Source organism: Notolepis coatsorum (assembly GCF_963971535.1).
Source record: "Notolepis coatsorum genome assembly, chromosome: 14".
NCBI classification, from domain to species: Eukaryota; Metazoa; Chordata; class Actinopteri; order Aulopiformes; family Paralepididae; genus Notolepis; species Notolepis coatsorum.
Genome location: NC_140178.1, coordinates 719,477 through 745,193, shown reverse-complemented (window position 1 = coordinate 745,193; position 25,717 = coordinate 719,477). Strand labels below are relative to the sequence as shown.

At 46.0% G+C, this 25,717-nt stretch overlaps 1 protein-coding gene across 1 annotated transcript in view; it reads right to left on the bottom strand.

Annotated features, from left to right (window-relative positions):
• The window catches only part of icam3 (intercellular adhesion molecule 3), a gene marked incomplete at its 5' end in the record, with an annotated part of 33,305 nt that extends 12,983 nt beyond the window's left edge, over positions 1-20,322 (bottom strand). Inside the window, 6 exons of the mRNA XM_084328297.1 lie at positions 9,764-9,880; positions 11,380-11,434; positions 12,660-12,755; positions 15,785-15,880; positions 18,523-18,634; positions 20,252-20,322. Coding sequence (XP_084184423.1) covers positions 9,764-9,880; positions 11,380-11,434; positions 12,660-12,755; positions 15,785-15,880; positions 18,523-18,634; positions 20,252-20,322 — 547 coding nt within the window. The remainder of the gene's footprint in view (positions 1-9,763; positions 9,881-11,379; positions 11,435-12,659; positions 12,756-15,784; positions 15,881-18,522; positions 18,635-20,251) is intronic.
• Positions 20,323-25,717: the final 5,395 nt, after the last annotated feature.

Sequence of the window (25,717 nt, the reverse complement as noted above, 5' to 3'; positions counted from 1 at the left end):
CAGCTGGATAGACTACAGATGGAAATTAGTTTCTGCTAAATCTGGTGCAAACATATTTTCATGTAACAATGATGAATTGTGGTCGGTGACCACCCACATGACCACCCACATTCCTGGCATATGTCACTGGGCTTGTCACCTGTCATTTCCCTGTCAATTAGTGCTGTCACTTAGGGGTGGTTCCTGATTGGCTGTCACGGGGGTGTGTGTGGAATGTTGGTATTTTGTCTCTATGTAACCTACCTGTCTTCTGCTTGTCCATTGTCAGGTCTTCACTAATTGCGTTCGGGGATAACGCGGACGGTTCTACTCTGGACCTCCAATAAGCTCCCATTTACCTTATTTTACACTTGTGCTATTAGCACTTGTTCTCTCTTAGAATTTACTCTGTGTTCTTACTATTAAAGTCGAACCTGTTCAAGAGTAAACACTCTCTGTCTCTGTGATTGCCTTCACCCATTGGAATTCACCTACCTGCATTCTGACAGAAGACCTGACCATCAGAATTCCATGGAGGCCATCATGGAGATGCTCCGGACGCAGGGAGCAGCCCAGACACGGATGGAGGAACATCAGCAGCTGGTCAGCGCCGAGTTAATCCGACTCAATGGGGTCGTCGGATCATCCCAAGCGGTGGCGCAGTCGGCGTTGGCCACAGCCCGACAAGCCCAAGAAGGAGTGGCTGGTGTTCAGTCGGCGGCGGAAGAAGCAGCGCTCCACGCAGAGGAGAGTCGGGGGGTGTTCGGGGTCCAGGAGCGGTCCCGCGAACCACATCTGCAGGCGCCCGCTCGCTATGACGGATCACCGGATGGTTGTCGGGAATTCATCACCCAGTGTCTACTCGTTTTCCGGCTGCAACCACGATCATTTCCATCGGAGACAGCGCAGGTAGCGTATATTATCACACTGCTCACCGGTCAAGCTCTCTCCTGGGCTACGGCGGAATTAGAGGCAGGGGCGATAATCTGCGACAGTCTGGACGCCTTTACCCGGGAATTGAGAAGAGTATTCGATACTTCCCGGGTACTCTTGATCTTCGAGGCTGGTGGTCGTCTTCTCGACTGCCGGCAGGGCCTCCGCACGGTCGCAGCTTATGCTATCAATTTTCGGATCTTGGCTCGGGAGACAGCTTGGGCGGAGAACGTCTGCGTGGTTCTGTTCGTCAGGGGACTCTCAGCGCGGATGCGAGATGCTCTCTCCGCGCGTGAGATCCCCGAGCAGCTGGAAGTGCTGATCAACACCACCATCAAGATGGATAATCGGCACCGGGAGAGGGAGAAGGAGCATGTCAACAACACCCAGTCCCAGGTATGTTTTCCTTCTTCTCCTGGTGTTGATAATTCCATGCATTACACGAGTGGGCCACTGGGTGATGAATCCATGCAGCTTGGAGCGCTGTCGTTCTCGGACGACGAGAGGCAGCGCTTCATCAAAGAGCGACGCTGCTTCCGGTGCGGCCGCACCGGTCACCGCTTCGGCAGCTGTCGGGGCCAGGCTGTATCGGCTCGGCGCCAATCGGGGATGGAAGGTGCGCCGTCGGGCTTCGAAAAGGCGCCAGCAGGTGGGCTCATTCCTGCCAAAACCACGGATTCTCGTACATTTTTTGAGGTGGCGATCAACTGTGGGGGTGACATTAGGGGAACTAAGGCTCTCATTGACTCAGGGGCGGCGGGCAATTTTATTCACGTGGGATTGGTGAAGGAGTGGGGAACCCCAGTGGAGGATTTAGGGGTTCCCTTACCAGTTTATGCCCTGGACGGTCGGCCTCTGGGCAGTGGGAGCGTCACCCAGCGCACAGTTCCCTTACACATCCGGGTGGAGGGTGGGGAGTGGGAATGGGTTACTTTTTTTGTCATCTTTTCCCCCTATTCTGTCATGGTGTTGGGTCATCCCTGGTTGTCGTCATGTGTTCGTGTCATTAATTGGAGCACGGGCGAACTCTCAACGGCGGCCGACGTCAAGTCGATCGTCAGCGGGAGTTTGCCCAAACCCTTGTCTCCCCCCCCCTCTTCTCTTTTGTCTCCTCCCTCTTTCTCCAGGATGGTAAGGAGCGTGGCAGATTCTGATCTACCCTCTAATCCCGATTTAATAGGGGTGCCTGAGATCTATTGGGACCTGGCGGACGTTTTTAGCAAGACGCGTGCTAAAGCACTTCCGCCTCATAGATCATACGACTGTCCCATTAATCTTCTACCCGGTACCTCCCCGCCTCGCGGGCGAATGTTCTCTCTCTCACGCCCCGAAACCTTGGCCATGAACACCTACATAGAGGAGGCATTGCTTGCGGGGCACATACGCCCTTCCACTTCCCCTGCCGGCGCTGGCTTCTTCTTTGTTGATAAGAAGGATGGGGATCAGCGCCCATGCATTGATTATAGGGGATTTAATGACGTTTCCATCAAGAACCGATATCCTTTACCCCTCATGGACACGGCCTTTGAGTGCTTACAGGGGGCACAGGTCTTTTCTAAACTTGACTTACGTAATGCATACAACCTGGTCAGGATTAGAGAGGGAGACGAGTGGAAGACTGCATTTAACACACCCAATGGGCACTATGAGTATTTGGTCATGCCCTTTGGTTTGGCTAATGCTCCGGCAGTCTTCCAAGCCCTGGTTAACGACGTGCTGCGAGACTTGATTGGGGTGTCGGTGTTTGTCTACTTAGATGATATCCTGATTTTTTCTCGCGATATGGTGCAACACCAAATGCACGTTCGGGAGGTGCTAGACCGTCTCCTCAAGCATCAACTATTCGTTAAGGCTGAGAAGTGTGTGTTTCACACGGACACCGTGTCCTTCCTGGGCTTTGTGTTGACGAAGGGCGATCTGCGCATGGATCCAGCCAAGGTGAGTGCAGTTTTGGACTGGCCACGGCCTTCGTCGCTCAAGGGGTTACAACGGTTTTTGGGCTTTGCAAATTTTTACAGGCGCTTTATTCGCAATTTTAGCGCCTTAGCCAATCCCTTAACAGCTCTCACTAAGGCCTCTCTCCCTGGCTTTGAATGGTCGCCTAGGGCTGAGTCGGCCTTCTGCGATCTTAAACGTCGTTTTACATCCGCTCCTGTATTGATCCGCCATGACGCGGAGGTTCCGTTCATTGTGGAGGTGGATGCCTCTGACGTCGCGGTGGGGGGGGTGCTCTCTCAGAGATGCTTAAAGGATGGGAAAGTGCACCCGTGTGCTTTTTTTTCTCGCCGTCTGTCACCAGCCGAGCGTAATTACGACGTGGGTAATCGGGAGTTATTGGCGATCAAATTGGCACTGGAGGAGTGGAGACATTGGTTGGAGGGGGCGGCACATCCTTTCATTATTTGGACTGATCATAAGAACTTGGCTTACATCCAAGGGGCTAAACGCCTTAACGCTCGCCAGGCCAGGTGGACGTTGTTCTTCACACGATTTCGATATACCATCTCCTATAGACCCGGCTCCAAGAATATCAAACCTGACGCGTTGTCGCGCCAGTTTGATCTTCCTAGGCGGGAGGAGCAGCCCCATCCCATTATTCCACCGGCCTTGATTTTGGCACCCGTGTCTTGGGGCATAGAGAAGGTGGTAAGGTCGGCGCTAACGCGGGAGCCCGATCCTGGTGGGGGTCCTCCGGGACGGTCGTATGTTCCCAAGGTGGCGCGCTCACGCTTGCTACAGTGGGCACATGCGTCATCCCTCACCAGCCACCCAGGGGCAACCAGGACCCTGGAATTTATCCGTAGGAGGTTCTGGTGGCCGACAGTGGAGGGGGATACGCGTTCCTTTGTGGCGGCCTGTCCGGTGTGCGCACGTAGTAAGACCTCTCGACGGGCACCGGCGGGTCTCCTCCGACCACTTCCTATTCCTAAACGACCCTGGTCACACATATCTCTGGACTTTATTTCTGGTCTTCCCCTTTCGGACGGATTCACCACCATCTTGGTGGTGGTGGATCGGTTCTCTAAGGCGGCTCACTTTGTCCCTCTCCCCAAGCTTCCTTCGGCCCGGGAGACTGCTGATTTAATTATACAGCATGTCTTTCGGGTCCACGGGCCTCCAGGTTCTGGAAGGCGTTTGCCGCCGGCCTCGGCGCCTCTGTCAGTCTGTCGTCTGGGTTCCATCCACAGTCGAACGGGCAGACGGAGAGGGTCAACCAGGATTTGGAGGGGGTCTTGAGGTGTTACGTTGCCGGTAGTCCGGCAACGTGGAGTAGGAGGTTGGCTTGGGCTGAGTACGCGCATAATACCCTTCTCTCCTCTTCTACCGGTATGTCTCCCTTTCAGTGCCAGTATGGTTTTCAACCTCCTCTGTTTCCCGAGCAGGAGCAGGAGGCGGAGGTGCCCTCGGCCCAGGCACATGTGGCTCGCTGTCGCAGGACGTGGAAACAGGTTCGAAAGGCGCTACAGAAGGTTTCGGTTAGTACCCAACGGCAGGCTAACCGTAAGCGTCGTCCGGCTCCAGTTTACCGTCCAGGGCAGCGGGTTTGGCTTTCCACCCGGGATCTCCCTCTCCGGGTGGAATCCAAGAAGCTGGCTCCTCGCTTTATAGGACCATTTAAAGTGATTCATCGGGTTAATCCAGTGGCTTACAAGCTACGACTTCCGAGCTCTATGAGGGTTCATCCGACGTTTCATGTGTCCCTGTTGAAGCCATTCCTCTCATCGCCCTTGGCCCCGCCACTGCCTGTGGTTCCTCCGCCCCGGTTTATTGGCGGTCAACCCATTTACACGGTGCGGAGGATACTGGGTTGTAGGCGGAGGGGTAGGGGGTTTCAGTTCTTGGTGGATTGGGAGGGGTACGGGATAGAAGAGCGTTCTTGGGTGCCTCAAAGGGATATTTTAGATCCCAGCCTGATCGTTGATTTCCGGCGGCTGAATCCCGAGGCTCCTAGGTGAACGTCTGGTGCCGTTCGTCGGGGGAGGGTACTGTTACGTTCTGGACACCGACCTCGGTCGGTGACCACCCACATTCCTGGCATATGTCACTGGGCTTGTCACCTGTCATTTCCCTGTCAATTAGTGCTGTCACTTAGGGGTGGTTCCTGATTGGCTGTCACAGGGGTGTGTGTGGAATGTTGGTATTTTGTCTCTATGTAACATACCTCTCTTCTGCTTGTCCATTGTCAGGTCTTCACTAATTGCGTTCGGGGATAACGCGGACGGTTCTACTCTGGACCTCCAATAAGCTCCCATTTACCTTATTTTACACTTGTGCTATTAGCACTTGTTCTCTCTTAGAATTTACTCTGTGTTCTTACTATTAAAGTCGAACCTGTTCAAGAGTAAACACTCTCTGTCTCTGTGATTGCCTTCACCCATTGGAATTCACCTACCTGCATTCTGACAACAGTGGAGAAGTACAAATAAAAATTTAATAAAAAGGCAGTGTAAACAATATACAATATTATTAACTCTGGACATGTGCATGTGAGCAACAAGGTGTGAGATGAGGGTATGTATGCCCTCTCAGTTATTTTGCCCTACAATAAATATAGTTGCAATATATAATCTAATAATACAATAGTCTAAATCTAATCTAATTATCACGGTTGTGTTTGGAACCCAATATAGAGAGATAGAGAGAGAGGAAGGAAGCACTGCACTAATATATAATCTAAATGTTAAAATGCTATTAATATATTATAACACATACTTTAATGGTAAATGGTAAATGGCTGCTTTTTTATATAGCGCTTTTATCCAAAGCGCTTTACAATTTGTTCCTCACATTTTACCCGTTCACTCACACATTCCCTCGGGAGCAATTAGGGGTTAAGTGTCAAGTTGCTCAAGGACACATCGACACGCTGCCCGGGAGGAGCCGGATTCGAACCGGGAACCTCCGGATTGCCAGATGACTGCTCTACCCATTTTGCAATCTGTTAATAAAGTTTTCAATCAATCAATCAATCAATCAATCAATCAATCAATTCCTGCCCGCCTTCTCTCTCCAACTGCACGTCTCAACCGAGCTTGGTTAAGGGGGAGGGGCTAGGCCCAATGTGGAGTGATGTCCCCTCTCCGCCAATCAGCGCACGGTTCCCTCTCCGCCAATCAGCGTGCGCTCTCTGTGGCTGCCACAGCGCCCCGTGAGAGGATTCTCCGGAGCTGCAGCTGGACGCTCCTCGCTGCTGCTGAATAGGAAACACCCTCCCCCACCGGGCCCCTCCCCCACCGGCTCCATGCAGCCAGACCGACCCGCCTGCTGTGTCTATAAATGCAGGTCTATTAATGTATAGCAGCCTGTTAGTGGAACCAGCGGCTCACACGCTTAAAGTTGAAGTTCACTTACTTTTTATTAACATTTAATTTGATTTGAGTTCTGTCTAGGCTTGTTCTACTTGTGTTCTTTTTTTATCATCATCATACTCCCTTTTCTTGACTCCTTCTGTATCACAAACAGTACTGTATTTGCAAATCTGGTATGTCATAAATGTATAGATGTAGCAGTACTGACTATCTGTATGTCATGTATGTCATATATGTCTATATGAATTGAAAATGGGGGACCCTGATGGAAACAAGACAAACGTCTTTCTCAGGTCTGCATCCCCTTAACAATTGTATGTATTGAGCCGTACTGTATTGTACCCATTCTGCAATCTGTTAAATAAAGTTTTCATTCATTCATTCATTCATCAGTAGCCTAGTTATAGTAGTAGTAGTAGTAGTAGTAGTAGTAGTAGTAGTAGTAGTAGTAGTAGTAGTAGTAGTAGTAGTAGTAGTAGTAGTAGTAGTAGCAGTAATGGTAGTAGTAGTAGTAGCAGTAATAGTAGTAGTAATAATAGTAGTAGTAGTAGTAGTAGATAGCAGTAGTAGTAGTAGTAGTAGTAGTAGTAGTAGTAGTAGTAGTAGTAGTAGTAGAACAGTAGTAGTAGTAGTAGAACAGTAGTAGTAGTAGTGGTGGTAGTAGTAATAGCAGTAGTAGTAGTAGTAGTAGTAGTAGTAGTAGTAGTAATAGCAGTAGTAGTAGTAGTAGTAGTAGTAGTAGTAGTAGTAGTAGTAGTAGTAGTAGTAGTAGTAATAGCAGTAGTAGTAGTAGTAGTAGTAGTAGTAGTAGTAGTAGTAGTAGTAGTAGTAGTAGTAGAACAGTAGTAGTAGTAGTAGTAGTAGTAGTAGTAGTAGTAGTAGTAGTAGTAGTAGTAGTAGAAGAACAGTAGTAGTAGTATTGATTGATTGATTGAAAACTTTATTTAACAGATTGCAGAATGGGTACAATACAGTACGGCTCAATACACACAACTGCTAAGGGGATGCAGACCAGAGAAAGACTTTCGTCTTGTTTACATCAGGGTCCCCCATTTTCAATTCACCATAACATTTATGACATACACGACATACAGATAAACAGTACTGCTACATCTAGACATTTATGACATACCAGATCTACAAATATACAGTACTGTTTAAGACTGAACCAGACTGCGGACCTTCAGGGACAGAGCCTTCAGCGTGGCAGCTCCCACCCTCTGGAACTCCCTCCCCGCAGAACTCCGCACCGCCCCAACTCTGGACTCATTCAAAACACTGCTCAAAACCCACCTCTTCAACTTGGCCTTTAACCCCTAATTTCCCACTTTTTATGTTGTGTCTGTCCACTATGTTTGTTACTTTTGTTATCCCCCCCCCTATGTAAAGCGACCTTGGGTCTTCTGAAAGGCACTATATAAAACCAAGTTATTATTATTATTATTATCATTAGTAGCAGTACAATTACAAACATCTCAAAACTAACTGGTCAGACTACTGCTTGACCTTACTCCTAGAACCCACCTCACCCCTGCCCACTTTGACAACCTAGGATGGCTTAGAGTAGACGACAGAGTACAGCAACTTGCAATGGGCCTGGTCTACAAGATACACTACACCACCAAGGTACCCATGTACATGTCGAAATACTTCCCAAAGGTCAGTGAATACCACGACCACAACACCAGAGGGAGCTCCACAAATCATGTTAAACCTGTCACGATTCCTCTGCCGTCATCCTGACGCGCCCATAAATGGGCTTCCTGCTGGAGCGTTCCCGCGCTGCCAGATGAGGATCAATCAGCGCGGCTGCGAGGGATTCCCTCATCAGCAGATCCCTATATCACCTGGCAGATCCTGTCATCCGGTGTCGCAGTGTTAAACTGCCTACCTAGGTACGACGACTCTACCTGAAGACCTGCTAGATCTACTCCTGTTGTTATCCCTTCTCTAACCTTGTCTCTCTTGTGCCCAGGACCCCCGCTCCAGCGCCCTTCCTGCCTGGACGTCTCGTGCCGCACAAGGAGAACCCCTGCTCTCCCTCTCGACACAAGACCTGTGTCCTCTGCCTCCAGCTGCACTGGAAGTGCACCTGTTCTCATTCCTCCCCAAGAACACTATAACCTGTCTATCACACATTCCTGTTACAACTCTGTCTGTTTGGGGAAGTACAATTAAAGAACCCTAAACCGCTCCATTCTCTCTCCTCCTGTTGTTTGCTATTGGGCTCCGCAAAAACCCCTATCCTCACAACGTTAGCTATGTGAAAACTAGGCCATGCTAGCTAGCCAACCAACACTCAGGCTTACAGGCTACGGTCATGTGCAGCCAATGCTGAAGACAGGTTGTTCAATCAACTTACCATAAAACTTAAAAGCAGTGAGGTAAGTTGTTACGATTATGCTTCTTCTTCATGGTGAACCCAGGTGGCAGAATGAATATAGATGAGACAGGAGTCGACGTGGTGACGATAACAGTTTACTTGACAAGACAGGAACGATACACGACTGACAAACATAGGTAACATTAAACAATTAACCCGCAAGGGACTGCAGACCCACAACACCTAATATACAGACACTGATAGACACAGAGGGTAATTACAAACAGGACACAGGTGTGGCAGACAGAAACAACAGAACACAGAGCACACTGGGAAAACAATAACAATTAGACAACCAGACTAAAACATATTTACAAACCACAGACAGGGGAACACAAGTCTAACAAAGTGGAGACAACAACGACAATACAGACACTAAACATAATAAACATAACTGGCAGTAAATAATAATAAGCTGGTGTGTGAGCTGATGCCAGACCTGCATCAGCCCACCGGTTGGAAATGTTATGTTATGAGGGTTATTGATGGGGGGTTGTGAGTGTCTGAGTCCTGGACCAACCGAACCGGGCGGAGGGTTGCCGGCTGGTCCCACAGGACCGGGGGAAGTGTTACAAAGTTTGTCTTCTTGAAGTTGTTCTTTATGTATAAATGCGCCAAATGAAAGAATGTTTATTTATTTGATCTTTTTGTTATATGCTGCTGTAAAATAGTTTTTGAACAAAAATAAAAATAAGATTGCTTGTGTGCATCATTATGGAATGTAACTAAAGTAATGTGCAATAAAAATACTAAAAAGAAAAAAAAGAAAACGCAAACTCAACAGAGATTTTAACTTCACCTAATATCACACAATACCCTAATCACAGTTATACCCCAATTGGTAGTTTATATTTGGTTCAATTCCTATTCCCTGATCCCAAACAGATCTATTTGACAATCCAGCAAGATGGATGAGAATTCTCCCTTGTCAAGATAGCAAAACAAGAGTTTTCCCCAATGCACAAAATCACAGTGTTTGATTATACAGGCATATACATATCTTCTGTATATTGCTATACAGGCATGTGCTACAATACACATATACATCTTCTGTATTTGCTGATGTCAGACAATCACGTCGGGTTGTCAACAATTGAACAGACCTGTTACTGATATTGGGAGTTGTGCCTATAATTGACTCTTTGATGCCGGCTCTGACCTGGTGAAGGATCATGGCTGCTCTGGCCTCCAGTGGCCTTGGTGGTTATTGGGCTCTCAGACGTGGACCGGCTGTGGCTGTCTGAGGTCTCTGGTCGTCGTCGATCTCCAGGGGTAGCTGTTACACAAATACAATGTACTTGACAACAAGCCTACTGTATCTAGTTTCCAATCAACATCATAGCATTTAGGGGTCATGCTAAATCTGAGCACCATTCCGATAACTGATGCTATTGCACATATTTGGACACGTATTACAAATAAAAAATACCAATTGCACAAACATTTCAAGTGTGTCAGAGCATTGTTGCTATACACGTCAGAACGTGTTTGTCAAAAGTAAATGTTGAAGCTTAAAACTGATTTTGAATATTACAGGCATCATGCATTTTCCCAATCCCTGCTAACGTTAGCTAGCATTTATCGATAACGTTACGTTAGCTATGTGAAAACTAGGTCATGCTAGCTAGCCAACCAACACTCAGGCTTACAGGCTACGGTCATGTGCAGCCAATGCTGAAGACAGGTTGTTCAATCAACTTACCATAAAACTTAAAAGCAGTGAGGTAAGTTTGTCTTCTTGAAGTTGTTCTTTATGTATAAATCCGCCAAATGAAAGAATGTTTATTTATTTTATCTTTTTGTTATATGCTGCTGTAAAAGTGTTTTTGAACAAAAATAAAAATAAGATTGCTTGTGTGCATCATTATGGAATGTAACTAAAGTAATGTGCAATAAAAATACTAAAAAGAAAAAAAAGAAAACGCAAACTCAACAGAGATTTTAACTTCACCTAATATCACACAATACCCTAATCACAGTTATACCCCAATTGGTAGTTTATATTTGGTTCAATTCCTATTCCCTTATCCCAAACAGATCTATTTGACAATCCAGCAAGATGGATGAGAATTCTCCCTTGTCAAGATAGCAAAACAAGAGTTTTCCCCAATGCACAAAATCACAGTAAGCAGGAGAAAAAACAACCAGGTGCTCAAAAGGGAGAACTTGGTTAGCTCATTTCAATATAGGTTAAGGTGCTCTTGGATCACCGGGAATGCAGAGTTCAGAGAAGAGAGTCGATCCAGGCACTCAAAAAGATGTAAAATCCAGAGGGAAGATGGTTAAAAGGCCTTTATTAAAGGTGGCTAAGTCATTTAAAATCGAATCAACATGTTTCGACCATAGCGGTCTTCATCAGGATTAGAGATGAAGATGAATCCTGATAAAGACCGCTATGGTCGAAACATGTTGATTAGATTTTAAATGACTTAGCCACCTTTAATAAAGGCCTTTTAACCATCTTCCCTCTGGATTTTACATCTTTTTGAGTGCCTGGATCGACTCTCTTCTCTGCACAAAATCACAGTGTTTGATTATACAAGCATATACATATCTTCTGTATATTGCTATACAGGCATGTGCTACAATACACGTATACATCTTCTGTATTTGCTGATGTCAGACAATCACGTCGGGTTGTCAACAATTGAACAGACCTGTTACTGATATTGGGAGTTGTGCCTATAATTGACTCTTTGATGCCGGCTCTGACCTGGTGAAGGATCATGGCTGCTCTGGCCTCCAGTGGCCTCGGTGGTTATTGGGCTCTCAGACGTGGACCGGCTGTGGCTGTCTGAGGTCTCTGGTCGTCGTCGATCTCCGGGGGTAGCTGTTACACAAATACAATGTATTTGAGAACAAGCCTACTGTATCTAGTTTCCAATCCCCATCATAGCATGGTCACATACATTTGAGCTACTATTCAATAAACAATATATTATCAAAGATGAAATCATCATCTAGGTCGTCCTCGGACGGGCCCTCCATCGGTGCTTCCAGTCATCCCGATCCTCCATGCATCTGGCTAGCTCGCCGGTGCTTTCTGTTCCCACATCTCTCCTGAGTACGTCCACGTAGGTTAGTGTGGGACGTCCTCGTGATCGATGCCCGTGTGTTGGTTCCCACAGCACAAGTTTGCTGGTTGGCATCTCATGGTGTCTCTGGCAGTGACCTGCCAGCCTCATTCTCCTGACTGCCACTTTATCGCTCACCTTTAGCACCCCCCCATACAAGTTTGCATTAGTGACATGCTCATCCCTGTTGATGTTGAGCACCACACGCATCATTCTGGTGTAGCACCCATCCAAGGACTTCTGCAGGGTGGGCTTCAAGGTCCAGCATTCACTGCCATACAAAAGGACAGACTCAACTGTTGCATGAAAGAAGTTGAGCTTGATTTGACGGGGGAGGTTGGATTTCCACACACTGGTCATGCCGTTCAGAGCCCTCCACGCAAGCGCCTTCCTCACTTTAAGGTCTTGCTCGGACGAGTTGACCCACGAGCCCAGGTATTTGAAATCACCGAGTTCCTTTAGAGCAGAGCCTCCTGTTGTCCTTAGAGGTGGATGATCCGGGAGGATGCTATACATTATGACCTCGGTTTTCTTGGCATTTAGCCTGAGGCCAACCTTGGCGCACTCCGTCTCCACTCTGCACAGGAGTTCCTGTGCCTGCTCTACGTGGTCAGAGAGCAGGCTGATGTTGTCCGCGTAGTCAAGGTCTGTTAGGACTATGGTGGGGTGTCGTCTCGATCTCCTTGGGGTTATTGTGAGACCAAGTTCCTGCTCCCGTCCATTGATGGCCTTCCTGAGCGCATAGTCGAGGACTATGATGAAAAGGAAGGGGGCAAGGGTGTCCCCTTGCATCACTCCAGCCAGGATGTCAAATTCTTCACTGTTGCCGTCTGGGGTTACCACCTTGGCCCTTGTACCCGTGTGCATGGTCCCTATGGCCCGGAGTAGATTGGGAGGGACTCCGTAGGCCTTGAGTATCCTCATCATCACGGCTCTGTGTATCGAGTCAAAAGCCTTTTTGAAGTCGATAAAGCACAGTACCGCTGTCAGGTTGTTCTTCTTCACCTCCTTGATGATTCTTCTCAAGGCCAAGATCTGGACCACAGTGGTCCTCTTCTCTCGGAAACCATTTTGGTTCTGAAATGATTTTGAACTAAAAGATTTTGGCAAACAAATGTTAAAGCTATTCTGAGAATGTTAGGCTTAGAACAGACCTGTTACTGACATTGGGAGTTGTGCCTATAATTGACTCTTTGATGCCGGCTCTGACCTGGTGAAGGATCATGGCTGCTCTGGCCTCCAGTGGCCTCGGTGGTTATTGGGCTCTCAGACGTGGACCGGCTGTGGCTGTCTGAGGTCTCTGGTCGTCGTCGATCTCCAGGGGTAGCTGTTACACAAATACAATGTACTTGACAACAAGCCTACTGTATCTAGTTTCCAATCAACATCATAGCATTTAGGGGTCATGCTAAATCTGAGCACCATTCCGATAACTGATGCTATTGCACATATTTGGACACGTATTACAAATAAAAAATACCAATTGCACAAACATTTCAAGTGTGTCAGAGCATTGTTGCTATCCACGTCAGAACGTGTTTGTCAAAAGTAAATGTTGAAGCTTAAAACTGATTTTGAATATTACAGGCATCATGCATTTTCCCAATCCCTGCTAACGTTAGCTAGCATTTATCGATAACGTTACATTAGCTATGTGAAAACTAGGTCATGCTAGCTAGCCAACCAACACTCAGGCTTACAGGCTACGGTCATGTGCAGCCAATGCTGAAGACAGGTTGTTCAATCAACTTACCATAAAACTTAAAAGCAGTGAGGTAAGTTTGTCTTCTTGAAGTTGTTCTTTATGTATAAATCCGCCAAATGAAAGAATGTTTATTTATTTTATCTTTTTGTTATATGCTGCTGTAAAATTGTTTTTGAACAAAAATAAAAATAAGATTGCTTGTGTGCATCATTATGGAATGTAACTAAAGTAATGTGCAATAAAAATACTAAAAAGAAAAAAAAGAAAACGCAAACTCAACAGAGATTTTAACTTCACCTAATATCACACAATACCCTAATCACAGTTATACCCCAATTGGTAGTTTATATTTGGTTCAATTCCTATTCCCTTATCCCAAACAGATCTATTTGACAATCCAGCAAGATGGATGAGAATTCTCCCTTGTCAAGATAGCAAAACAAGAGTTTTCCCCAATGCACAAAATCACAGTAAGCAGGAGAAAAAACAACCAGGTGCTCAAAAGGGAGAACTTGGTTAGCTCATTTCAATATAGGTTAAGGTGCTCTTGGATCACCGGGAATGCAGAGTTCAGAGAAGAGAGTCGATCCAGGCACTCAAAAAGATGTAAAATCCAGAGGGAAGATGGTTAAAAGGCCTTTATTAAAGGTGGCTAAGTCATTTAAAATCTAATCAACATGTTTCGACCATAGCGGTCTTCATCAGGATTAGAGATGAAGATGAATCCTGATGAAGACCGCTATGGTCGAAACATGTTGATTAGATTTTAAATGACTTAGCCACCTTTAATAAAGGCCTTTTAACCATCTTCCCTCTGGATTTTACATCTTTTTGAGTGCCTGGATCGACTCTCTTCTCTGCACAAAATCACAGTGTTTGATTATACAAGCATATACATATCTTCTGTATATTGCTATACAGGCATGTGCTACAATACACGTATACATCTTCTGTATTTGCTGATGTCAGACAATCACGTCGGGTTGTCAACAATTGAACAGACCTGTTACTGATATTGGGAGTTGTGCCTATAATTGACTCTTTGATGCCGGCTCTGACCTGGTGAAGGATCATGGCTGCTCTGGCCTCCAGTGGCCTCGGTGGTTATTGGGCTCTCAGACGTGGACCGGCTGTGGCTGTCTGAGGTCTCTGGTCGTCGTCGATCTCCGGGGGTAGCTGTTACACAAATACAATGTATTTGAGAACAAGCCTACTGTATCTAGTTTCCAATCCCCATCATAGCATGGTCACATACATTTGAGCTACTATTCAATAAACAATATATTATCAAAGATGAAATCATCATCTAGGTCGTCCTCGGACGGGCCCTCCATCGGTGCTTCCAGTCATCCCGATCCTCCATGCATCTGGCTAGCTCGCCGGTGCTTTCTGTTCCCACATCTCTCCTGAGTACGTCCACGTAGGTTAGTGTGGGACGTCCTCGTGATCGATGCCCGTGTGTTGGTTCCCACAGCACAAGTTTGCTGGTTGGCATCTCATGGTGTCTCTGGCAGTGACCTGCCAGCCTCATTCTCCTGACTGCCACTTTATCGCTCACCTTTAGCACCCCCCCATACAAGTTTGCATTAGTGACATGCTCATCCCTGTTGATGTTGAGCACCACACGCATCATTCTGGTGTAGCACCCATCCAAGGACTTCTGCAGGGTGGGCTTCAAGGTCCAGCATTCACTGCCATACAAAAGGACAGACTCAACTGTTGCATGAAAGAAGTTGAGCTTGATTTGACGGGGGAGGTTGGATTTCCACACACTGGTCATGCCGTTCAGAGCCCTCCACGCAAGCGCCTTCCTCACTTTAAGGTCTTGCTCGGACGAGTTGACCCACGAGCCCAGGTATTTGAAATCACCGAGTTCCTTTAGAGCAGAGCCTGCTGTTGTCCTTAGAGGTGGATGATCCGGGAGGATGCTATACATTATGACCTCGGTTTTCTTGGCATTTAGCCTGAGGCCAACCTTGGCGCACTCCGTCTCCACTCTGCACAGGAGTTCCTGTGCCTGCTCTACGTGGTCAGAGAGCAGGCTGATGTCGTCCGCGTAGTCAAGGTCTGTTAGGACTATGGTGGGGTGTCGTCTCGATCTCCTTGGGGTTATTGTGAGACCAAGTTCCTGCTCCCGTCCATTGATGGCCTTCCTGAGCGCATAGTCGAGGACTATGATGAAAAGGAAGGGGGCAAGGGTGTCCCCTTGCATCACTCCAGCCAGGATGTCAAATTCTTCACTGTTGCCGTCTGGGGTTACCACCTTGGCCCTTGTACCCGTGTGCATGGTCCCTATGGCCCGGAGTAGATTGGGAGGGACTCCGTAGGCCTTGAGTATCCTCATCATCACGGCTCTGTGTATCGAGTCAAAAGCCTTTTTGAAGTCGATAAAGCACAGTACCGCTGTCAGGTTGTTCTTCTTCACCTCCTCGATGATTCTTCTCAAGGCCAAGATCTGGACCACAGTGGTCCTCTTCTCTCGGAAACCATTTTGGTTCTGAAATGATTTTGAACTAAAAGATTTTGGCAAACAAATGTTAAAGCTATTCTGAGAATGTTAGGCTTAGAACAGACCTGTTACTGACATTGGGAGTTGTGCCTATAATTGACTCTTTGATGCCGGCTCTGACCTGGTGAAGGATCATGGCTGCTCTGGCCTCCAGTGGCCTCGGTGGTTATTGGGCTCTCAGACGTGGACCGGCTGTGGCTGTCTGAGGTCTCTGGTCGTCGTCGATCTACGGGGGTAGCTGTTACACAAATACAATGTACTTGACATTGACAACAAGCCTACTCCTGTATCTAGTTTCAATCAACATCATAGCATTTAGGGGTCATGCTAAATCTGAGCACCATTCCAATAACTGATGCTATCGCACATATTTGGACACATATTAAAAATTTTAAATACCAATTGCACAAACATTTCAAGTGTGTCAGAGCATTGTCGCTATACACGTCAGAACTTGTTTGTCAAAAGTAAATGTTGAAGCTTAAAACAGATTTTGAATATTACAGGCATCATGCATTTTCCCAATCCCTGCTAACGTTAGCTAGCATTTATCGATAACGTTACGTTAGCTATGTGAAAACTAGGTCATGCTAGCTAGCCAACCAACACTCAGGCTTACAGGCTACGGTCATGTGCAGCCAATGCTGAAGACAGGTTGTTCAATCAACTTACCATAAAACTTAAAAGCAGTGAGGTAAGTTTGTCTTTTTGAAGTTGTTCTTTATGTATAAATCCGCCAAATGAAAGAATGTTGATTTATTTATCTTTTTGTTATATGCTGCGGTAAAATTGTTTTTGAACAAAAATAAAAATAAGATTGCTTGTGTGCATCATTATGGAATGTAACTAAAGTAATGTGCAATAAAAATACTAAAAATACTAAAAAGAAAACGCAAACTCAACAGAGATTTTAACTTCACCTAATATCACACAATACCCTAATCACAGTTATACCCCAATTGGTAGTTTATATTTGGTTCAATTCCTATTCCCTGATCCCAAACAGATCTATTTGACAATCCAGCAAGATGGATGAGAATTCTCCCTTGTCAAGATAGCAAAACAAGAGTTTTCCCCAATGCACAAAATCACAGTGTTTGATTATACAGGCATATACATATCTTCTGTATATTGCTATACAGGCATGTGCTACAATACACGTATACATCTTCTGTATTTGCTGATGTCAGACAATCACGTCGGGTTGTCAACAATTGAACAGACCTGTTACTGATATTGGGAGTCGTGCCTATAATTGACTCTTTGATGCCGGCTCTGACCTGGTGAAGGATCATGGCTGCTCTGGCCTCCAGTGGCCTCGGTGGTTATTGGGCTCTCAGACGTGGACCGGCTGTGGCTGTCTGAGGTCTCTGGTCGTCGTCGATCTCCGGGGGTAGCTGTTACACAAATACAATGTACTTGAGAACAAGCCTACTGTATCTAGTTTCCAATCCCCATCATAGCATGGTCACATACATTTGAGCTACTATTCAATAAACAATATATTATCAAAGATGAAATCATCATCTAGGTCGTCCTCGGACGGGCCCTCCATCGGTGCTTCCAGTCATCCCGATCCTCCATGCATCTGGCTAGCTCGCCGGTGCATTCTGTTCCCACATCTCTCCTGAGTACGTCCACGTAGGTTAGTGTGGGATGTCCTCGTGATCGATGCCCGTGTGTTGGTTCCCACAGCACAAGTTTGCTGGTTGGCATCTCATGGTGTCTCTGGCAGTGACCTACCAGCCTCATTCTCCTGACTGCCACTTTCTCGCTCACTCTTAGCACCCCCCCCCCCCCCCCATACAAGTTTGCATTAGTGACATGCTCATCCCTGTTGATGTTGAGCACCACACGCATCATTCTGGTGTAGCACCCATCCAAGGACTTCTGCAGGGTGGGCTTCAAGGTCCAGCATTCACTGCCATACAAAAGGACAGACTGAACTGTTGCATGAAAGAAGTTGAGCTTGATTTGACGGGGGAGGTTGGATTTCCACACACTGGTCATGCCGTTCAGAGCCCTCCACGCAAGTGCCTTCCTCACTTTAAGGTCTTGCTCGGACGAGTTGACCCACGAGCCCAGGTACTTGAAATCACCGACTTCCTTTAGAGCAGAGCCTCCTGTTGTCCTTAGAGGTGGATGATCCGGGAGGATGTTATACATTATGACCTCGGTTTTCTTGGCATTTAGCCTAAGGCCAACCTTGGCGCACTCCATCTCCACTCTGCACAGGAGTTCCTGTGCTGCTCCACCTGGTCAGAGAGCAGGCTGATGTCGTCCGCGTACCCAAGGTCTGTTAGGACTATGGCGGGGTGTCGTCTCGATCTCCTTGGGGTTATTGTGAGACCTAGTTCCTGCTCCCGTCCATTGATGGCCTTCCTGAGCGCATAGTCGAGGACTATGATGAAAAGGAAGGGGGCAAGGGTGTCCCCTTGCATCACTCCAGCCAGGATGTCAAATTCTTCACTGTTGCCGTCTGGGGTTACCACCTTGGCCCTTGTACCCATGTGCATGGTCCCTATGGCCCGGAGTAGATTGGGAGGGACTCCGTAGGCCTTGAGTATCCTCATCATCACGGCTCTGTGTATCGAGTCAAAAGCCTTTTTGAAGTCGATAAAGCACAGTACCGCTGTCAGGTTGTTCTTCTTCACCTCCTCGATGATTCTTCTCAAGGCCAAGATCTGGACCACAGTGGTCCTCTTCTCTCGGAAACCATTTTGGTTCTGAAATGATTTTGAACTAAAAGATTTTGGCAAACAAATGTTAAAGCTATTCTGAGAATGTTAGGCTTAGAACAGACCTGTTACTGACATTGGGAGTTGTGCCTATAATTGACTCTTTGATGCCGGCTCTGACCTGGTGAAGGATCATGGCTGCTCTGGCCTCCAGTGGCCTCGGTGGTTATTGGGCTCTCAGACGTGGACCGGCTGTGGCTGTCTGAGGTCTCTGGTCGTCGTCGATCTCCGGGGGTAGCTGTTACACAAATACAATGTACTTGACAACAAGCCTACTCCTGTATCTAGTTTCAATCAACATCATAGCATTTAGGGGTCATGCTAAATCTGAGCACCATTCCAATAACTGATGCTATCGCACATATTTGGACACATATAAAAAAATTTAAATACCAATTGCACAAACATTTCAAGTGTGTCAGAGCATTGTCGCTATACACGTCAGAACTTGTTTGTCAAAAGTAAATGTTGAAGCTTAAAACTGATTTTGAATATTACAGGCATCATGCATTTTCCCAATCCCTGCTAACGTTAGCTAGCATTTATCGATAACGTTACGTTAGCTATGTGAAAACTAGGTCATGCTAGCTAGCCAACCAACACTCAGGCTTACAGGCTACGGTCATGTGCAGCCAATGCTGAAGACAGGTTGTTCAATCAACTTACCATAAAATTTAAAAGCAGTGAGGTAAGTTTGTCTTCTTGAAGTTGTTCTTTATGTATAAATCCGCCAAATGAAAGAATGTTTATTTATTTGATCTTTTTGTTATATGCTGCTGTAAAATTGTTTTTGAACAAAAATAAAAATAAGATTGCTTGTGTGCATCATTATGGAATGTAACTAAAGTAATGTGCAATAAAAATACTAAAAAGAAAAAAAAGAAAACGCAAACTCAACAGAGATTTTAACTTCACCTAATATCACACAATACCCTAATCACAGTTATACCCCAATTGGTAGTTTATATTTGGTTCAATTCCTATTCCCTTATCCCAAACAGATCTATTTGACAATCCAGCAAGATGGATGAGAATTCTCCCTTGTCAAGATAGCAAAACAAGAGTTTTCCCCAATGCACAAAATCACAGTAAGCAGGAGAAAAAACAACCAGGTGCTCAAAAGGGAGAACTTGGTTAGCTCAGTTCAATATAGGTTAAGGTGCTCTTGGATCACCGGGAATGCAGAGTTCAGAGAAGAGAGTCGATCCAGGCACTCAAAAAGATGTAAAATCCAGAGGGAAGATGGTTAAAAGGCCTTTATTAAAGGTGGCTAAGTCATTTAAAATCTAATCAACATGTTTCGACCATAGCGGTCTTCATCAGGATTAGAGATGAAGATGAATCCTGATGAAGACCGCTATGGTCGAAACATGTTGATTAGATTTTAAATGACTTAGCCACCTTTAATAAAGGCCTTTTAACCATCTTCCCTCTGGATTTTACATCTTTTTGAGTGCCTGGATCGACTCTCTTCTCTGCACAAAATCACAGTGTTTGATTATACAGGCATATACATATCTTCTGTATATTGCTATACAGGCATGTGCTACAATACACGTATACATCTTCTGTATTTGCTGATGTCAGACAATCACGTCGGGTTGTCAACAATTGAACAGACCTGTTACTGATATTGGGAGTTGTGCCTATAATTGACTCTTTGATGCCGGCTCTGACCTGGTGAAGGATCATGGCTGCTCTGGCCTCCAGTGGCCTCAGTGGTTATTGGGCTCTCAGACGTGGACCGGCTGTGGCTGTCTGAGGTCTCTGGTCGTCGTCGATCTCCGGGGGTAGCTGTTACACAAATACAATGTACTTGAGAACAAGCCTACTGTATCTAGTTTCCAATCCCCATCATAGCATGGTCACATACATTTGAGCTACTATTCAATAAACAATATATTATCAAAGATGAAATCATCATCTAGGTCATCCTCGGACGGGCCCTCCATCGGTGCTTCCAGTCATCCCGATCCTCCATGCCTCTGGCTGCTCGCCGGTGCTTTCTGTTCCCGCATCTCTCCTGAGTACGTCCACGTAGGTTAGTGTGGGACGTCCTCGTGATCGATGCCCGTGTGTTGGTTCCCACAGCACAAGTTTGCTGGTTGGCATCTCATGGTGTCTCTGGCAGTGACCTGCCAGCCTCATTCTCCTGACTGCCACTTTATCGCTCACCTTTAGCACCCCCCCCCCCCCCCCCCCCCATACAAGTTTGCATTAGTGACATGCTCTTCCCTGTTGATGTTGAGCACCACACGCATCATTCTGGTGTAGCACCCATCCAAGGACTTCTGCAGGGTGGGCTTCAAGGTCCAGCATTCACTGCCATACAAAAGGACAGACTCAACTGTTGCATGAAAGAAGTTGAGCTTGATTTGACGGGGAGGTTGGATTTCCACACACTGGTCATGCCGTTCAGAGCCCTCCACGCAAGCGCCTTCCTCACTTTAAGGTCTTGCTCGGACGGGTTGACCCACGAGCCCAGGTATTTGAAATCACTGAGTTCCTTTAGAGCAGAACCTCCTGTTGTCCTTAGAGGTGGATGATCCGGGAGGATGTTATACATTATGACCTCGGTTTTCTTGGCATTTAGCCTGAGGCCAACCTTGGCGCACTCCGTCTCCACTCTGCACAGGAGTTCCTGTGCCTGCTCCACCTGGTCAGAGAGCAGGCTGATGTCGTCTGTGTAGTCCAGGTCTGTTAGGACTATGGCGGGGTGTCGTCTCGATCTCCTTGGGGTTATTGTGAGACCTAGTTCCTGCTCCCGTCCATTGATGGCCTTCCTGAGCGCATAGTCGAGGACTATGACGAAAAGGAAGGGGGCAAGGGTGTCCCCTTGCATCACTCCAGCCAGGATGTCAAATTCTTCACTGTTGCCGTCTGGGGTTACCACCTTGGCCCTTGTACCCGTGTGCATGGTCCCTATGGCCCGGAGTAGATTGGGAGGGACTCCGTAGGCCTTGAGTATCCTCATCATCACGGCTCTGTGTATCGAGTCAAAAGCCTTTTTGAAGTCGATAAAGCACAGTACCGCTGTCAGGTTGTTCTTCTTCACCTCCTCGATGATTCTTCTCAAGGCCAAGATCTGGACCACAGTGGTCCTCTTCTCTCGGAAACATTTTGGTTCTGAAATGATTTTGAACTAATAGATTTTGGCAAACAAATGTTAAAGCTACTCTGAGAATGTTAGGCTTAGAATAGACCTGTTACTGATATTGGGAGTTGTGCCTATAATTGACTCTTTGATGCCGGCTCTGACCTGGTGAAGGATCATGGCTGCTCTGGCCTCCAGTGGCCTCGGTGGTTATTGGGCTCTCAGACGTGGACCGGCTGTGGCTGTCTGAGGTCTCTGGTCGTCGTCGATCTCCGGGGGTAGCTGTTACACAAATACAATGTACTTGACATTGACAACAAGCCTACTCCTGTATCTAGTTTCCAATCAACATCATAGCATTTAGGGGTCATGCTAAATATGAGCACCATTCCAATAACTGATGCTATCGCACATATTTGGACACGTATTGAAAATAAAAAATACCAATTGCACAAAAATTTCAAGTGTGTCAGAGCATTGTCGCTATACACGTCAGAACTTGTTTGTCAAAAGTAAATGTTGAAGCTTAAAACAGATTTAGAATATTACAGGCATCATGCATTTTCCCAATCCCTGCTAATGTTAGCTAGCAAAGAGCGTGAAAGGGCATGCGAACACGAGTCACGAGGGCACGAACACATGCTAGTTAGCTAAGCTAACTGATGCTATCATCGCACATATTTGGACACGTATTTAAAAAAATAAAACAATTGCACAAACATTTCAATATCAGGATTCAAGTGTGTCAGAGCATTGTCGCTATACACCCCCCTACTCAAGCCCCCCCCCCACCCCACCCACCCATCCACCTCCAATGTACAGTCCCCCCCCCCCCACCACCCACCCAACCCCACCACACCTACCCAACCTCCTCCAATGTACAGTTTCTACGTCAAATGTATATACTCTTTTCTGGACTCTTTTTGTATCACAAACAGTACTGTATTTGCAAATCTGGTATGTCATAAATGTATAGATGTAGCAGTACTGTCTATCTGTATGTCATGTGTGTCATATATGTTATGATGAATTGAAAATGGGGGACCCTGATGTAAACAAGACGAAAGTCTTTCTCTGGTCTGCATCCCCTTAACAATTGTATGTATTGAGCTGTACTGTACTGTACCTATTCTGCAATCTGTTAATAAAGTTTTCAATCAATCAATCAATCAGTCAGAACTTGTTTGTCAAAAGTAAATGTTGAAGCTTAAAACAGATTTTGAATATTACAGGCATCATGCATTTTCCCAATCCCTGCTAACGTTAGCTAGCATTTATCGATAACGTTATGTTAGCTATGTAAAAACTAGGTCATGCTAGCTAGCCAACCAACACTCAGGCTTACAGGCTACTGTAAAGTGTCACAAAACAAATGACACATTTTGAAATAGACATCCTGAGTCGTTCCAATACAGCCCTATATACCTATTTTTCACATGTAATCATATGCTTTATTTTTCAATTATTCAATTAACAATGGACAAAGACCTCACAGGATGGCAGAGTGGGTGAGAAGTGTCACAAAACAAGCGACACTTTTGGACAATGACATCCTGAGTCGTTCCTATGTGACCAGTATAATCTTTAAACTGAACTCTGGAGGATAGCTGGCTCTACTTATAAAAAATGGAAATGAGCCTTTAATATCTGCAGACAAGGTCCCGGGTGTCTGTGAGAAGGGAGGAACCCTGAGGAATGTGGGCCTCTGGAAGATGGGAGAGAGAGAGCTGTAAGAGCTTAACCCTTTCAGACGACCAGGGGATTAAGGGTTGAGGGTTGAAAGACAGAGTCCGGGAACTAGTGGGGAGATCTTAAAGAAAGAAAAGAAACTATATAACAATTAAATGTTTAAAATGTGTACAGTAAGAGTTTTCAAAATGGCATGCTTATAATTGACTGTCAGTAAAGAAAAATACTAAAAGAATTATGTTTAAAAAAGGAGGGATTTGTCTGGAGGGATTCTTTAAGAAGATCCTATGAAGGGCCCCAGTCACGTGGTTCCCCCAGACAAAGCCGTTGTACGTTTTGAAGGGAAAAGGGACTTTCTGTTACTGTTAGATAACAGTAACAGAAATATCATATTTCAAAGAAGGAGGAGTTCATAACGAATTATGTACTGTATGTTGGTTTGCTAAACTAAATGACGATCCTGTGACATCAATGTTCTTCGACCAATCAGGAATATGGTATAATGTCAAATAAAAGAGACTGTTGCGGAGGCAAGAGCCAGACTTTTTTGAGAGATTTTGAGGAGAGGACTGAAACCTGATATATAGTAAGCTGAAAAACCTGTGTACTTTTATAAATGAAACTGAACCCTTAAATGTAATTTTCTACTGTTAAAAAATAAAAACAATCCTCTTTTGGAAACCACGTTTTGCTTCTATTTTTCCCAAAAAGACGGGTAAGGATGGAGATGTATTTTTGCATTGTAACTTTACCAGTAATAATAATAATAATAATAATAATGATAATGTGCACCAATGTGCCTGTATTGTGCCTAATATATGATATAAAAAAGAACTTTTTCCCCAGACGGAGGAGGAGGAGAAAGGTGGGTTCGGCAAGCCTGGTTTTATCAAGTAATGCCATATAGTGATAAGATGTGTAAGTGGCTTTATCCCTAGCTATAATGGGGATATAACTATGACTATAGGCTTTATCCCTACGGAGTAAAAGGAGACTTATGATTATGCATTAAGGACTAAAGGTGCATTCTGTATAATGGGGATATAACTATAACTATAGGCTTTATCCCTACGGAGTAAAAGGAGACTTATGATTATGCATTAAGGACTAAAGGTGCATTCTGTATAATGGGGATATAACTATAACTATAGGCTTTATCCCTACGGAGTAAAAGGAGACTTATGATTATGCATTAAGGACTAAAGGTGAATTCTGTATATTGGGATTATCAAGTAAAGCCATATAGTGATAATACGTGTAACGGATTAGGGAAATGGACCTCCTCTGAATATAGAGAGTCCTTCCCAGTGCAAATAAAATAACAGATTCCGCAACTTCAATCACTCGACGTTAAAGGTCGATGACTGACGGGGGTCGGAACGGTGCATTCGCTGTCTCTTGTCGGTCAGTGGTAACAACAACATTTTGTAGACTCGGTTGGTCCTGCGTGTCAACCACTTCACAGGACGCTGTTTGAGGTGTAGATAGGCAGACCAATGAGTTATGAAGTTATCGATCTGACCTAAGAGCGAGCGTGGGCATACAACATGGCGTCCCTGGCGATGGGCATTTATACTAACCAAAATAGGTGCTAAAACGGCCGAAGAAGACAGGACTACTGTCAAAATCCTCTGGAGTAAAATTAAAACAAAGCGAGGGCTTCCTAGCCCAAAGACACTGTTTGTAAGGGGAGACTGGATGTGAAGCGAAGCCAAAACGGCCGTTCACAGAAAGGCGAGGGCTCCCTAGCCCAAAGACACTGTTTGTAAGGGGAGACTGGATGTGAAGCGAAGCCAAAACGGCCGTTCACAGAAAGGCGAGGGCTCCCTAGCCCAAAGACACTGTTTGTAAGGGGAGACTGGATGTGAAGCGAAGCCAAAACGGCCGTTCACAGAAAGGCGAGGGCTCCCTAGCCCAAAGACACTGTTTGTAAGGGGAGACTGGATGTGAAGCGAAGCCAAAACGGCCGTTCACAGAAAGGCGAGGGCTCCCTAGCCCAAAGACACTGTTTGTAAGGGGAGACTGGATGTGAAGCGAAGCCAAAACGGCCGTTCACAGAAAGGCGAGGGCTCCCTAGCCCAAAGACACTGTTTGTAAGGGGAGACTGGATGTGAAGCGAAGCCAAAACGGCCGTTCACAGAAAGGCGAGGGCTCCCTAGCCCAAAGACACTGTTTGTAAGGGGAGACTGGATGTGAAGCGAAGCCAAAACGGCCGTTCACAGAAAGGCGAGGGCTCCCTAGCCCAAAGACACTGTTTGTAAGGGGAGACTGGATGTGAAGCGAAGCCAAAACGGCCGTTCACAG